Raw genomic sequence first — 14,974 nt, forward strand, 5'->3', positions numbered from 1 at the left:
ATGACTTACTGCTGCTGTATGATGAGTGTGTGCGTCTTCTCGGATGTGTGGTTTCCAGGTTTCCACACACATTTTATGGCACCAGGTGAGTTATGTTTACCAAAACAATCTAAATCTTGGACTCCATCTGAAAAGAGAGGCAGTGTACATTAAGGTTAACAGTTAAAAATATATATTTTATAGCTGGTGATTCAACTTAGCACAACTCAAGCCCCTTTCATACTGGCTAAAAAAAACACTTAAACCCGCTGAAACCCGGGTGTGTATATAATGTATTTTCCGTTACCTGGGTGGATCCTGCAGTGCCCGTAATCGACAGAAACGTTCTCTGGCTTGCAGCTCACTGGAACATAACATGATGGTGTTTAAGATAGTGTTAAAACTAGATGACGTTCGTCAAAAATGTTCAAAAGCCATCAAAAGTGTCATGATTAATAAGATGAAGTGTTGTAATGAATGGTATAACAATCCTACCTACGGATGCTTGAACATGAGAGGAGAGTAAAGTGTGGCTGCAAAGGATCAGACCTTTTAATATGAACAACAAGGGAAGGGAAGCTTTAAAGGTGGAGTCAGCGATTTTGGAGAATGCTTGTTGTCAAAATCTCCTCACGTTCCTCTACCTGTATGTACTGTGCTTGCGCTGATAAATAATCTAATGTTTATACACAGCCCGCCCAGGCTCTGTAAATGGGAATATAAACAAAGGGGGCCCACCGTAGCTAGCAACATGCCTGTTTACAGAACCTAGGCTGTGTATTAACACTGTTTTTTTCAGCGCGCACACAGTACATACAGCAGATCGTGAGGAGATATTCACTGATTTCGACAACAACCAAATAAGAATGCTTGGAGGACTGACAAAAAGCATGCTAACAATGACCACTTATGGCTTTCATTTTCTATAAATAGCTCAAATCAATCATTTAATATTAACAGAAATATAAATCTTAAAAAAAGGTCAAAATTGAAGGCGACTTACCAAAGATGAAAACATGAGAATGACTTGAATACAAAGAACATTTTAGGTCTAAGAAATCAAACTTTGATCTGCAGCAAACCATGTCTGTCTGTCCTGGGACCGACTGCAAGACTGAAACTAAGAAAACCAAGATAGTGGATTGTAAGGCAAGTCTCACCCACACACTGTTTGATACCATTTCTCAGTTACACTTCACTCACCCAGTGTGAGCGGGTAGGGGAAATGTTTTGGGCAGTTATACATTCAGCGTGAAGGGGCGGGGACACACTTTGACACAGTTCATGGCATCCATAGATTGACAATAACCTCATGGTAGGACATGTCCTTATTTGTACTTACTGTATTCTTACCACAAACAGGGCTGGGTAGCATTTGAGGTTGGACTATTTCCAAACTACAACATTTCTCTGATGTGCAGAAGGTGCCCCCCAAAACCAAGATAAAGGTCTGTAAAGTACAGTAAGACATGTGTGCATATTTGACTGAATGTATTCCTCTATTCTCTTTACCCTTACTGAAAGCAAAGGTTCATAGGTTCATTCATTGTGACTCAAATTACCTTTTCCACTATGATTTCAAGAACTCTCGTTTTACTTCTCTCTTTTTTTTGCTTTCAAAGAACTGGATGTAAGTTTCACGTGAAAGTGACACATTTTGTTTTGGAAATGTTTCATTTTGAATCAGCGGACAAATAATTTGTTTCTCAAACGTTTCAGAGAACAGATTTGCTGCTAATAGTTTCAAGAAATGATTTGTCTCATAGTAGAATGAAAATAGGTATTTATTTTAAAAGAGTTTTCCTGTAGGTTACAAATAGTCAGACTTATTTTAAACTGGATAACCTGATTCACTGTGAACAATGAGAGACAGTGAACAAGAAATACATTTTCTTTAGAAATTTTTTGTACTGAATATTTTACTATATTTTCAATTATTTTGTTAAAAGAAAAGAAAAACTAATGACAACAAATAATAACCGCATACATTTAGTTTGTTTTGCTTACATGCATTTACACACAGTTCAAATGAACTAGGAAGCATAAATCCAGTAGTTAATATATTAATATATTATTTTATTGTTTTTCATAATCCAACACCTTTATTATCCCCCCTCGAGATACGTTTTGCGTTTTAACACTGGCCTGATAAGCATTTGCAAAATTAAGTTTATTTGATTAATTTAGCTCATTTAAAGGAAAATCCAGAATCCACAAATACATTTAATTACAAATTTAAATAAATTGTTCTCTACCCCGAAGCCCGAACATCTAGGCAAAGTAACAATAAGCAAAATACAGTTTAATAAGCTCATACGTTTGTTTTTATAAGAAAAAACTACTTTCTTCGACTTCAGGACATTTTTATTGTCTTATCTGAACACTTTTAATTATATTATTATCATCTGGATCATTCTCCTATGTTTTCGCAATTTCTTTTTAAATTACTTTTAATAATTAATTTTATGTTTTGTACATTCGAGCTAGGTGTATTTGTGTGTTTGTATCCGAATATTTATCTTATGTAAGTTTTTTTCTCTTGTATGAAGGCCTACGTGACTATATAATATGTACCCGTGTCTACAGGACCCCACTTGAAAATGAGATGCAGCATCTTATGGGGCTATCCTTCAATAAATTCAAATTCAAGGTTTCTCTCTGATCACCTTTAATCGTCGTTACACACGTTTCTATTCAAGCAGGATTAGTTACATAACTTATAGTTCTGCAGTCAATATGGAAAACAGTACAAGTGTGAAACAGAAACTTGAAACCTCTAGTGCGCAAACACAAAAGGAGGACACAAAATACGTGCTCCAGTTACATTTTTGAACTAAAAAAAAGGATTTGCATATTTACCGACCAGATTTTTTTTTAATGATGTAGAAAAGGAAGATGCCATTTCAAGACTAGTTAAGATTTGATTAGATCTAAAAACCAAATCATACACAAATGATTATTCTTAGCAGAGTATTTCACAGGTCCTTAAACATGTCTTGTGTATTTCAACTGGGATGTGATGGCAAAGCTCCATAGAAGCTACTAAATGAACCATAGCGAGTTTGTTTTCTAAAACTGCTTAGATATAAAAAATAAAATAAAAAGGACATTTAAAGAAAGAGAAAACCTTGTCTATTTATAACTTGTTTTTTTAGCTGTTTTCTTCTGAGTTCCTCTATCATAAACCCTTGTCAGTCATTTCAGGAGTGATCGCAAGTTCCCCATTTTACTTGAATTTCACGTAATGATCTTGAATTCAAGGAATGTTTTTCATCATTGTTTATAGGAAATGTACAAATGCCAATACGTTAATGTATTGGCATTTTCATATTTCAAACGCCCATGTAGCTGGGGGCAATGCCATGCTCTTTAAGAATATTTGCAGCAGGAGAAAGATTAAAGCAGGTGGCTGAAGTAAACTTGGTTAAGGACAATTCAGGAAAAGTGACACAGAAACCACGGTGACAACAACAACCACAAGTATGTTCAAACGTATTAAAGTGTTGTCAATTTTTAAGAGAGACAAACACTGGTGTACATTTTTCTGTATGTTCCTCCTTCAGTGCTGAATCGTTGACACACAGGAAGCTGAGTTCTCACTTCAGTGACTTGGGTTAGAATAGGCCCAGAGTGATGCTGCTTATCTCCATCTAGATCTCTACACTGCATTCTGAACACTAGAGCAGCTGTAGAACACTGCTTGTTATTGACGTGTACGATCTTCCTCTTTGTCAGTGAGCCGCCCATGTGTTTTATAACTGGAGTTTAAAAAAAAATTCTACTGATTTGATGTGAGAAGCGTGGAAGACATTTTTTAGTGCTAGTTAAAGGTGCAATAGACAGTTTCAAGGGAGGGGGATTTGTTTACATTCACAGAGCCTGCAGTTAGATTAAAACACATATTTACTCTACACGGAATTCTTAATTGTAAAACATTCTGTCATTTTGAGGAACCTGGAACAAAATGTAAAACTAGAATATGGTTTTAAACTAAACTGTGGGCCCTGCTGCCGTAAGCAGTGAAACGGTAGCTTTTCTAGGAAGCTTTCGAGCTTCAAACAGTCTTCCAGGGATCACATTTTCCTGTGAGGAAAGTTTATTCATTCAGTTATGAGAATATATCTTATAAAATGTTCACTTCTCTGACCCAAGTTACATAGCGTACCTTTATGTTAAGTGTATTAGTCAATGGCTACATTAAAATGAGTCTTTTAGCATATCCCCTTTCAAGTTACCAGACTTCTGAGGGGGTCTTCGTTGCTGCTCACTAAAAATCTACCTCAGAAATGTTTTGCCAAAGGTGTTCATGGCATTCAAATGTGGGGCAACTGAAATGTCAAACTGATCAAATGATTTAAAAATCAAAAGCACGGATTAAAAAGAGACGACAACTTTTAAAGATGCTCGCCACAGGAAATGAAGTTCCGCTGAACAAGTTACACCTGCCTACTCATATGTAAATCCCCCCCCTCCTTATCATCCATTAAGATCAGTGCCGTGCTGCATGTAGCTCAGTTGTGGCCTATACCAGAGGTTAAAATATGATGTGGGGTTTTTTTCATTGTGTTTTTTTCGCTTTGATCCAAATCCTTTAGTGTCTTTCTTAGTTTTATATTGAGAACGTGTGAACATTTTGAACGCCAACAGGTATAGGCCTATTCGTCATTTATTCTCAGCTTTGGAAATGCATCAGTGAATATTAATTGTAACATGCTGAAAACGGTTGACCCGAAGCAATTTATTTAAAGTTATAAAAGGGGCGTAAGTTTAAATGCATCCAATTTTCCCTAAGGTTGGATGGACTGACAGAAGAAGTGAACAATGTATCATGACTGAAATGTCCTTTATATATACAGTCCTGTGCAAACGTTTAAGGCAGGTGCTGTAAATTAAGAATGCTTTCACAAATATAAATAATATTTTTTTTTATCTTTATCGATTCAAAAAAAAATGCTAAGTTAGGGAACAAGGTAGTAATACTGGGTAAGCAAGGTCTCTCCCAGACAAAGATTTCAAAGCAGACTGGGATTTGAAGATGTGCTGCTCTTTTGACAGAGCGGGTGAAAAGAGAGAGAGGGAGAGAAAGAGAAAGAGATGCTGCATTTAAACAGGATCAAGATGAGCAAAAAAGTTCAATTCATCCCATTATGTGTCAACATAAGCATTCAAAACCATAAAGACCTTTAGGTGTAAAATTTTGAAGGAGTACAATAAATTCTATAAATGAATCACAACCTGGAAGTAACCCAAACACAGTCATACCAGGAACAGCAGTTTATTTCTGAAGGTCACTCAGGAGATTGGGCCCACCATAGCTGGCAACATGCCCTTTTACAGAGCATAGGCTGTTTATTAACAACTTTTTTCAGCACGCATGTATGGACATGTAGCGGAACGTGAAGAGATATTAATTTGACTGATTTTGACAAACAAAAAAATGTAATCGCTGCCTCCACCTTTAATGTGGGCTAACTTGAGCAGGTGGGAACATTGTGTAATACACATTTTTACTTGGCATTTGAAAAGAGGATTCATCCCTCCCAAGAGTAAAAGCCAAGGGTGAGACCCCGGGCGTTACATTGGCCAATTACATTTGCACCGAGCAGTTTTAAACTTTTCAAAGTCATACTAACCACCACACCAAGAGTGCCCCCAAGATTTTTTTTTGCTGTATTATATGTTGTATACAGTAGTAGAAAAGTGTTGTTCAGCAACTGGATGGCCTCAAATTGAATGACAATATTTTCATTGAAACCTGAACTTATAAAGCCGTGTGTGTCCTATACCCAGGTGCAGGCAGGGAGCATGTTGATAGTTCAGTGACAGAGAACAGTTGATTCAGTCATCTGCAGAGTAATTAAATTCCATTGAAAACGCCTCCAGCCCAACAGGCCGAGCCTTTGTTTAGCAGGTAAAATGCTATGCTGTGGTCACTGACTAGCTTTTATAATATTTATGAACTTTTATTTTTCAATCAGATTTTTTTTGTAAAGAAATATTGAGACATCCAACTTTGTTTTCATATACTATATATTATACAATGATGTTTTACTATTTTAGACCAGGTTTCCAGGGGCTTTAATAGCTGAAAACTTTGACCTGCTGGTGGCACTATAGAGCCAGAGGAACGTCAACGTCAGAAGATGATAGTCTGTGAAGGTGACAAGTCATATGGCACATAACATAACTAATATTGCACATGACGAGCAAAATATTTACATAATATGTGAACATGATATACACGTTAAAAGCACTTATTGTTATTGCACATAATAATGAATTAAATACTTACATGACTATTAATTACATGATTAACCTTATATTGTACATGGCAGTGACCATAATATTGAAAGATGTCTCTGATAATATCGATTGTAAAAAGTTAAAGGAAAAGTATCAGGATATCAGGGTTAAGTCTGAGTGACACGGGAGCTCTGTGAATGTCAACACTTTCTTAGCTTTCGACACGTCACATAGTCAACACTGGATGTAGAACGGTCCGGGTATAATGGCTCAACACTGCTCTGTTTACTCTATGGAGCTGCAGTGTACCTTGACATAATGCGCTAGATAAGGATTAGAAAATGAGGAAGCTTTCTAAGGTTCACTGCTTGATGAGATCAAGTTTAACAATGTGACAACAAAGGGCTGTATGTGCTCAGCTGTTGACTGTAAACTTGTTCTGAGTAAATATGGTTTAGAGTTATTTAAAAAAATCAATGTAGGTGCTTGTGTGTGTGTGTGTGTGTGTGTGTGTGTGTGTGTGTGTGTGTGTGTGTGCCCATTTATGTTTGCAATGTATGGGTATCTATATAGGGTACTTTATAGATGCATGAACAACACCACTCTATTTATTTATATTTTTCCTTTTTCTTTTTTTTTCTTTATTATTTTCCCACTACATCACATATACATATTGTAGGAGTGCTGTAAATATAAACAAAACTGTAAGATGATAATGATTTTGCTCAGGCAATAAAGTATATATAAAAGATTCTAAATGGGGGACTTCTCCTAGCTGTCATTTTTCGAGTGAGAGATTTTAGTGACTGAATCCAACTGAAAGGAGGACACAAATAGGATTTTAAATAGTCAGAGGGGGATATACCCCCCAAATATCTTTCATCTGAGTGATATGATATATTTGGCGGCACATCTTGAGCAAACATTAACAACCAAAAAGATGTCACCTGGGTGTGGCCACATATGTCATACACGGGTGTGGTTCTGCACTGACAACATCAAGTAATTCAATATTATTCCCTGGGATCCCTCTTGACTAAACCCACTCGAATTTGTTTTTTCCATTTGGTTAAATAAAGATGGAATCCAGTATGTTGCGTTCCAATGTTATCACGACCTCAGAGAAAAACTATTTAACATCATTAATGATCTGTGTAGAAAAGCATTCCCCCTCGGTTTAAGTGCCTTTTCCAATCTTTCTTTATAAGGAGCTAGGACTAAATGACCAGCTATGTTTACCCTTACCGCTTCAGATTGAGTGCATGTTTGAAATAACGGGCTGGATTGAAATAACAGGCTGATTCCCATGTATAATATTTTCTTTTGGAAAGATGTGGCAACAATTTTTGTCTTACCTATCAAGAATGACCCAAATTTGTTGTATTTATAAATGTTGAATTATGTGATGTTGTGTACTTCATCATAAGCATATTGTGATGTTCCCATGCATGTCTTATTGTTATTTTTTTTATTATATATATATTTTTGTTTACCTCTGGTGTCATTTTGTAGTTGTGTAACACATAAAGACAGTGTAAATCTATAAATAAAGTATCTAAAATAAAATAAAATAAAAAGGATAATATTATTTTCTTTGGTTTTACAATATTTGCAGACATATTTGTGAAAGTGGGCCCTCTAGTGGAGCCTATGTGTACGGCGAGCCTGAGTCCTGCTATGGGCACAGTCAGGGGAAGCACAGCTGACTTAAAAAAAATGCTTTTTCTTAAGAAGATTAAACTATAATCTCAAGGTAAACACTGACATCTTGATGCCAGCTATTGCTATTCTGGGAAAGGTCAAAAATGTCAGACGGAGGGAATATGTTTCTGAGAAGCAAAGCCACAGAAAGATTTATCAGCAGGCAGCCCGTCCATGAGTGGACTACACAGATGTTAAGATAAACTATTAATTCCACTGAAATACAGTTTCTGTCTCTCAGAGCAACAGGCAGACTATTTATGTATTCAGATGAAGAAGAAGAAGAGTCTTAAAGGATTTTGGGAATGCCTCCATACTGCAGTAAGTGGGTTAGTTTACATGCACACACAACTCCCCCTGGTATATGTCCAGGATTTTTGAATTACGTGTTGCACATGTAAACATCACATCCCAGTTTCGACAACTTGAAGAAAGCTACAGCAGTATCAGAATAAGAATCTGCAACGAATGTGACTAGAAAAGACAAACAGCTACAAGGACAACAATGCTGAACAAAGATATGTAAACTGTACATACAAACATGTGAAAAAGCAGATGCTGTATAAAAAATGCTGTATATTACATGAAACAATGAACAACAACAACTATATACAAGTCGGTAAATTGACAAGAATACAATAATGCTAGTGGAACTTTGAATAATGAATAACAGGTTTTATGCATGAAAAGGTGGTCATGTAATCCTACAGCGGTACAGCCCTGAGTGCATGCTTGTGGACTTATCTATATAGGCTACAGCGTGCTTAGATATGAGAGAATGATGATGATACATAAAGTCTGTTTAAAAAATGCCCGTGGAAAGAAAAGCAAAATGTATTCTCTGTTTTGTTGCAAGATGTTCACTGATATTTACCAAAAGGACCTTCCCACTTCAAGTTTTTACTAATTATCATAACATATTGGGAACATTCCATTTCAGTTTTATATTGAAGGCTTACACAGGATAAAGCTTCAATTATATTCTATGGGAAACACATGTGTTGTTGCAGCAGAAAATTATAAAAGCAAATAAAGCAAATAGGAAATAGTGGGACAACTACCCGATTCCCATACTCTGTTTACCAAACACGAGAGCTAGAGATGAGAAAGTATGGAGCGCAGGATTTATGGTTATGAGGGGATATAAACAGCAGCAGGACATATAAAGACAAGCAATGCAATGATTAACACACTGAGAGATTGTGTAACTGGGCTAGCAGTGTGTCCAACCAACTGTTATAGCGCTTTATATTTTAACTCTATTTGATCTTACTTTGATTTTCATTATCAAGTCTAACTTAATTTCGTCTATCTTAAAGTGAAGCTTGTAATGTGTGTAGTTTCTTATTTATAAAGCACTTTGAGCTGCATTTATTGTATGAAAGGTGTTAAACAAATAAAGTTTATAATTATTATAATTATAATTATTATTAATAACAATAAAATATGTTGAAGCATATATAAAAGTGTGACGTGCTTGTTGGGAAAATATAGGCGTACACAATATAAAAAAATGATTTAAAAACAGTGTTTGTTTGGTTTCGTCAGGAGCTGTGATCTGATTGGTTGGCCCTGGCACGTTGTGGGCGGGGTTTATTTTGGGGGCTGCAGGCTTCAGTGAAGAAGTCAGTAATGACAGCATGGGCTCGCGCTGCTGCCGAGGGAGCAATGAGCGACAACATTCAAACAGATGCAACTTTTAACTGACCCGGGGACTTCAACCCTCCTTACAACAGGGGCCGACATATTCATATTCATATTTCAATGTCGATATCACAGACTTTGAACAACGTCGTGACGTGACTTTGTTTACACGCGGTCATAAAAAAGTGCTATCGTTTTATGGGCTCGCGACCAACTCATAACAGAAAATGAACTGCCTGGACAGGTGCGTAAACGGGTCAATTAAAAGCTGCGGGTTGTCTTGACGTCTTGTCTAAATGGGGTTGCCTTCTTCATAGACATTTGTGATATCAGTCGATATATAAAAATGGAGGAGAAGGACTTTCTGGCGTATGAAAGCGGCGAAAGTGAGACGTCTTCAGGCTCGCGCACCTTGTCTGAGGGTGAAGAAATGACGTCAGCGCTGGACGACGTGAGAGTTTGTGAAGATGGAGGAGATGATGGACACAATCATTTGGACTTCGAAAGTGTCAACGGGGCCGAGCGCGAGAGCAATGCGGTGTACGAGAAGGACACAGCTGGGGATGGAGAAAGCGACGATGAAGACGAGGACGAAAAGGTAAACATATGAATTTGAGCAATGCAAATGTAGCCTCTACAGTTTGTCTTACCAGCCCCACAGCTAACTCAGGTGGGGTTAAAGGTGCACTATGTAACTTTGGGTTTGTGGGAGAAGTGAACATTTTCGAAGATGTATTCTCATAATTTCCTCACAGGAAAATTGGATCCCTGGAACACTGTTTGAAGTCAGACAGCTACCTGAAAAGTTGCTGTTTCAGTAGCAGCAGGGCCCACAGTTTTGTTTACAAACTAATTATAGTCTTAATCTGTTTGGTTTCAGGTTCCTCAAAATAATTAGGTTGTGATTTATGATGCCAGAATTATTCGATAGCCTACTATGTATTACATTTAGAGTAAACATGTTTTGTAAACTAACTGCAGACCCTGCAAATGTAAACAAATCCCCTTCCCCTGAAACTGCATGGTGCACCTTTTTAAAGAGAGCTCGTTGGAGAATTACACAGTTAAGTTGAGGCGTGACTTTCAGTAATCACCATTGATACCGAATGCCAGCACACTCTTGGAAGAATGTGAACTCATTAACGATTTGCTCCTGCTGTCAAACTATCTATACAGCCACTTGACATCAACCTTCAAGTTTGGTCTGATCTATATACAGTCTAGGGGTTGGATGTACATGTCATGAAGTCAGTTCAGCAGCAACACACATTCTATAAGTAGCCAATCATTCATACTGTGTGCTTTCCTGACTACATCCCCTCCATTTACAAGTCAACATCATCATGCAGTCTTTCAATACTGAACTGTTTTTACTATGATGATGAGTCCATATTAGGGGTTGCTTTCACATGCTTTTTGATCCCTCTAACTTAAGTTACAGAGCTGGGTATGTGATTCTTTTCAACTTAAATACCTTAAAAAAAATCCAAAGAGGGGTGTTTAACACAACTTGGCGCTGTACTGAAGGTATTTCCATGATCCTCCAAGACTTTTCTAACCATTTGGACGAAAAAATATTCCATTCGCAGCATGGAAAACGCTTAAAAGGATGCACACTTTTCTGCTTCAATTGTATAATAAGCTGAAAGTATTAAACATATGAGTAATATATATTTGTTATATTTCAAACTATTAGGGTACATTAAGCTGAAGCCAATAGTCCTGCAATAAATGCCACCTTCAGGAGGGTTTTATTGTCCAGGTCTTGTTTAAACTGTTCCAAGTGTTGATTCAACTCTCAACGGTTCGTTTGGAGGCTGCAGTTTGTGGTGCAATTACATTATATTGCAGGTATTTCTTAATCTTTGTCCACACCATTTATTTGACTGAGGGCAGATGAAACACCCTTCTGAAACTGTTTCAACAAAACCCAACCAATACAAGGTGGCATTTTTCCTGAAGGTGGCATTTATTGCAGGACTGTACCAAATATTCTAGCAAAATACGTATACTGATGCATCTTGTCAATATTTTCATTCAAAATGCAAAAAACCCAATTATATTTTGTAAGATGGATTTGCATGATACTTGGCGTAGGAAATACTACACTGGCATCTTTAGAATTTGGTTAAAAACTATTTTTTATCTTGCAATAAACAGAATATTTTTAATGCACATTGCTAGAGAAAACTTTAAGGATTCTGGAAAATGACATTTGCAAAATGTGCATGTCTAGCTCCTGAGCTGTGACTCGAATGTAATGTTCAAACACGAGAGGCACACACTGGGGCTAGTCAAACGCTTCTAGCTTTTAGGGGAGAGTGTAGTTATTGAGGTGTTTGCTCAGGAAACAGATGGAGAAAATGAGGAAGGCAAAAAAAATTCATGTCTCAGCCTTTCATATTATATAACACATTACATGGACGCTTCTGCAGACTGGTTGGACTGGCTGGGGATGAGCGCAGTGCAGCCTAATGTGTGTGTCTGTGTGCAAGGGTGTGTTTCAGGATTCCAACCTATAAATCTTTTGTCAATCGTTATATCGTGCATGCAACATGGCCTTAGGGTGTAGGTGTGCCTGACTGTACAGTGCTCACTTCTGAAGTCCAACATAAGCAATGGAAGAAGGAGATTTTTTGCAACGTTGTACATTTATTACTCCACACACTTTTTACCCCATGATGCAATGTCAGTGTAGAAAAGGCAGTAGCATACTGTCTATACACGTGTGTTAACAGTACTTGTGTATGTATAATGTACATTTCCAACCTTTTATTTACTGTATAGTAGAATTGAAGCAAAATTGAAAAAAATAAAAATTGACCAGTGCTTGAAAAAAAAAATTGTTCTTGCCTTAACTGGAATATAACTGATTAGTTTGTTTCTCCAGGCAGTGACTGTTACAATCAGTATTTAAAAGCTCATCAGGCTCTTTAGCGTGTGCACCAGCGTCCCCTCTGAGCGAGCGTACCCCCAGGATGCTGGTGTCATGTTTGCTAACACACTGGTGCTTAACTGTTTTGGTCTGACTGAATAACAGTTTGACAGGCCATTAGCTTAATAGAGCGGAGATATCACAGACCACCACCGAATAAGCCTGTTCTCATATTTCATCCTCTCTCAAAATGAACTACCGTACACTGTAGAGTCAGCGATTCTGGAGAACACTTGTTGTAATTTTTTTTTCAAAATCAGTGACTATCTCTTCAAGATCCGCTTACCTGTACTTTCTGTGTGTGAGTTGAACACTAATCCAGATTGAATGGTAACACACAGCCTATACTGTGTAAACAGGCATGTTCTTAGCTACGGTGGGCCCCCTTTATTTCATACCCTTTGTTAACACACCCATTTACAGAGCCTAGGATTTGTATTTTTTAGCGCACCTGCACACACAGTACGGACAGGCAGCAGATCATGAGGACATATTCACTGTTTCGACAAAATGGGATTTGGTCAACAAGTGCTCTCCAGAATCGCAGAGTCCACATTTAAAGCAAGTCAACACTAATTTTAAACCATAGTATGTATCGGCCAAACCCTGTGACATTTTGAAATGTCGGTTTGAAGTTAATTTAAAACCAGTGACCTCTCTCACACAGGCCAGAGAAAAGGTGATGTAATTTGACCCGTTTGACAGTGAACTAAACAGAGGTCTCACTGGCCAAAACAGCACACATCCAATGTGTCATATGACCAACCAGTGGAGAGAAGCCCCACCAGTGGTAATACCATAGGGTTAATTAGGGATCTTTGACCTATAGCCTATGTATTTGCTCCTATGGACTGAGTTAAAGATGGAAAGTCCTCTGAGAACGTACACAATGTCACATGTCCATACTTAGCCCAGTGCAGTGTTTCAAGGAATGACTTAAAGGCATACTCAGTCATTGTAATACAGAACACTTTGTCAAAACCAGCGAATATCTACTCACCATCTGCTACCTGTCTGTAGTGTGGCTATGGTGGTGAAGTTTACCACCATGTTTTTTTTGTTGACTGTCTTGCATTTTTGTTGAACGCAGACATCTGTAAATAAGTCTTGTGTTGTGGGTAAGTGAAATTGAACCTTATCTAGAGGCTGGATGAGATTATCCCACAAATAATATTTTCTTACAAGATAAAGTACAGACAGTTATACATATGTTGGCCAAAAAAACACAATATTTAAAAAAAAGATTTCATTAACCTTTCTTTAAACATGTAATCTTTTGGAGATACAGGGTCTCAATTGTCCAGCCTCACTCCCTTCATACACATTTCAACAGGATTTTTGTTTGTATTTCTTTTCACATGGCTTTTATTCTGTGCTTCAATTGCAGTTTGGGACTTAGAAATAGTTATAGATGTCAAATAAAACATGAGTCAAAACAAACAGGTTTGCCGACACACTACTAGCCTAGTTACACAATCTCTCAGTGCGTTAATCATTGCGCATTGCTTGTCTTCATATGTCCTGCTGCTGTTTATATCTCCTCATAACCATAAATCCTGCGCTCCACACTTTCTCATCTCTAGCTCTCGTGTTGGGTAAACACAGTATGGGAATCGGCTGTTGTGTTACACTTAATAGAATACCACCATTTCCTATTTGGTTTTCTTGCTTTTATATTTTCTGCGGCAACAACAAATGTGTTTCCCAAAGTATACCGTTGAAGCTTTGTCATTTCAAGTGTACTTAAGCCTTAAATGTAAAACTGAAATTGAATGTTCACAATATTTTATGATAAGTAGTAAAAACTTGAAGTGGAAAAGTCATTTTTGGCATGGATGAGTGAACATCTTGCAACAAAAAATGACATATTATTCTCAAGAGAATACATTCTCCCATCTTCCCACATGCCTGCTTTACTCTTTCAGTGTTGATAATGGCTTCTTCGGTGGTGCAGTTGGATGGAAAAGATGTTGCCTTAATTAGAACGACAGAGTTAAAAGTTAATAAAAGAAAAAAAGTATCTTAAAGTGGCTATAATCAACATTTTTGTATCCTATGTGTGTAGTTAGAATTATCACAATAATGTTTAGCTGTCTGGCCCACAACTTTACTGCTTTAGTTCACTCTCGCATGTCACACCGCATCATTTTTGAGTGCAGTCCGGAGCAGTTTTCATCCAAAAACACTATTAGCTTAGCGAAGTTAGCGACTAGCTGATCAACTAAAAGAGAGTTAATATTGGATTTAAATCATCATGTGATCATAAAACATGACTCCAGGAATGAATGATACTTTATGGATGTGTAAAAAAGGCAGCTGTTATTAAAAAATATCGACATGTTGATATGTCTATATAGTATGTTGTGTTCACAACCTCTTTCTTGTGCTCAAAACAAGTTATTTTTTTGCTCCTAGCCTTTTCTTATCCTTTATTTCCTTTCTGTGACATGACAACGACTTTACATATTTGTC

General features: G+C 37.2%; 1 protein-coding gene across 1 annotated transcript in view; it reads left to right on the top strand.

The window, feature by feature from the left end:
* The first annotated feature begins 9,602 nt into the window (after positions 1-9,602).
* Positions 9,603-14,974, top strand: part of mast4 (microtubule associated serine/threonine kinase family member 4) — a 97,633-nt gene continuing 92,261 nt past the window's right edge. The window contains exon 1 of the mRNA XM_080046827.1: positions 9,603-10,165. Coding sequence (XP_079902953.1) covers positions 9,914-10,165 — 252 coding nt within the window. The 5' untranslated portion in view covers positions 9,603-9,913. The remainder of the gene's footprint in view (positions 10,166-14,974) is intronic.

The sequence above is a fragment of the Ammodytes marinus genome, assembly GCF_949987685.1.
Source record: "Ammodytes marinus genome assembly, chromosome: 18".
Taxonomy (NCBI): Eukaryota; Metazoa; Chordata; class Actinopteri; order Uranoscopiformes; family Ammodytidae; genus Ammodytes; species Ammodytes marinus.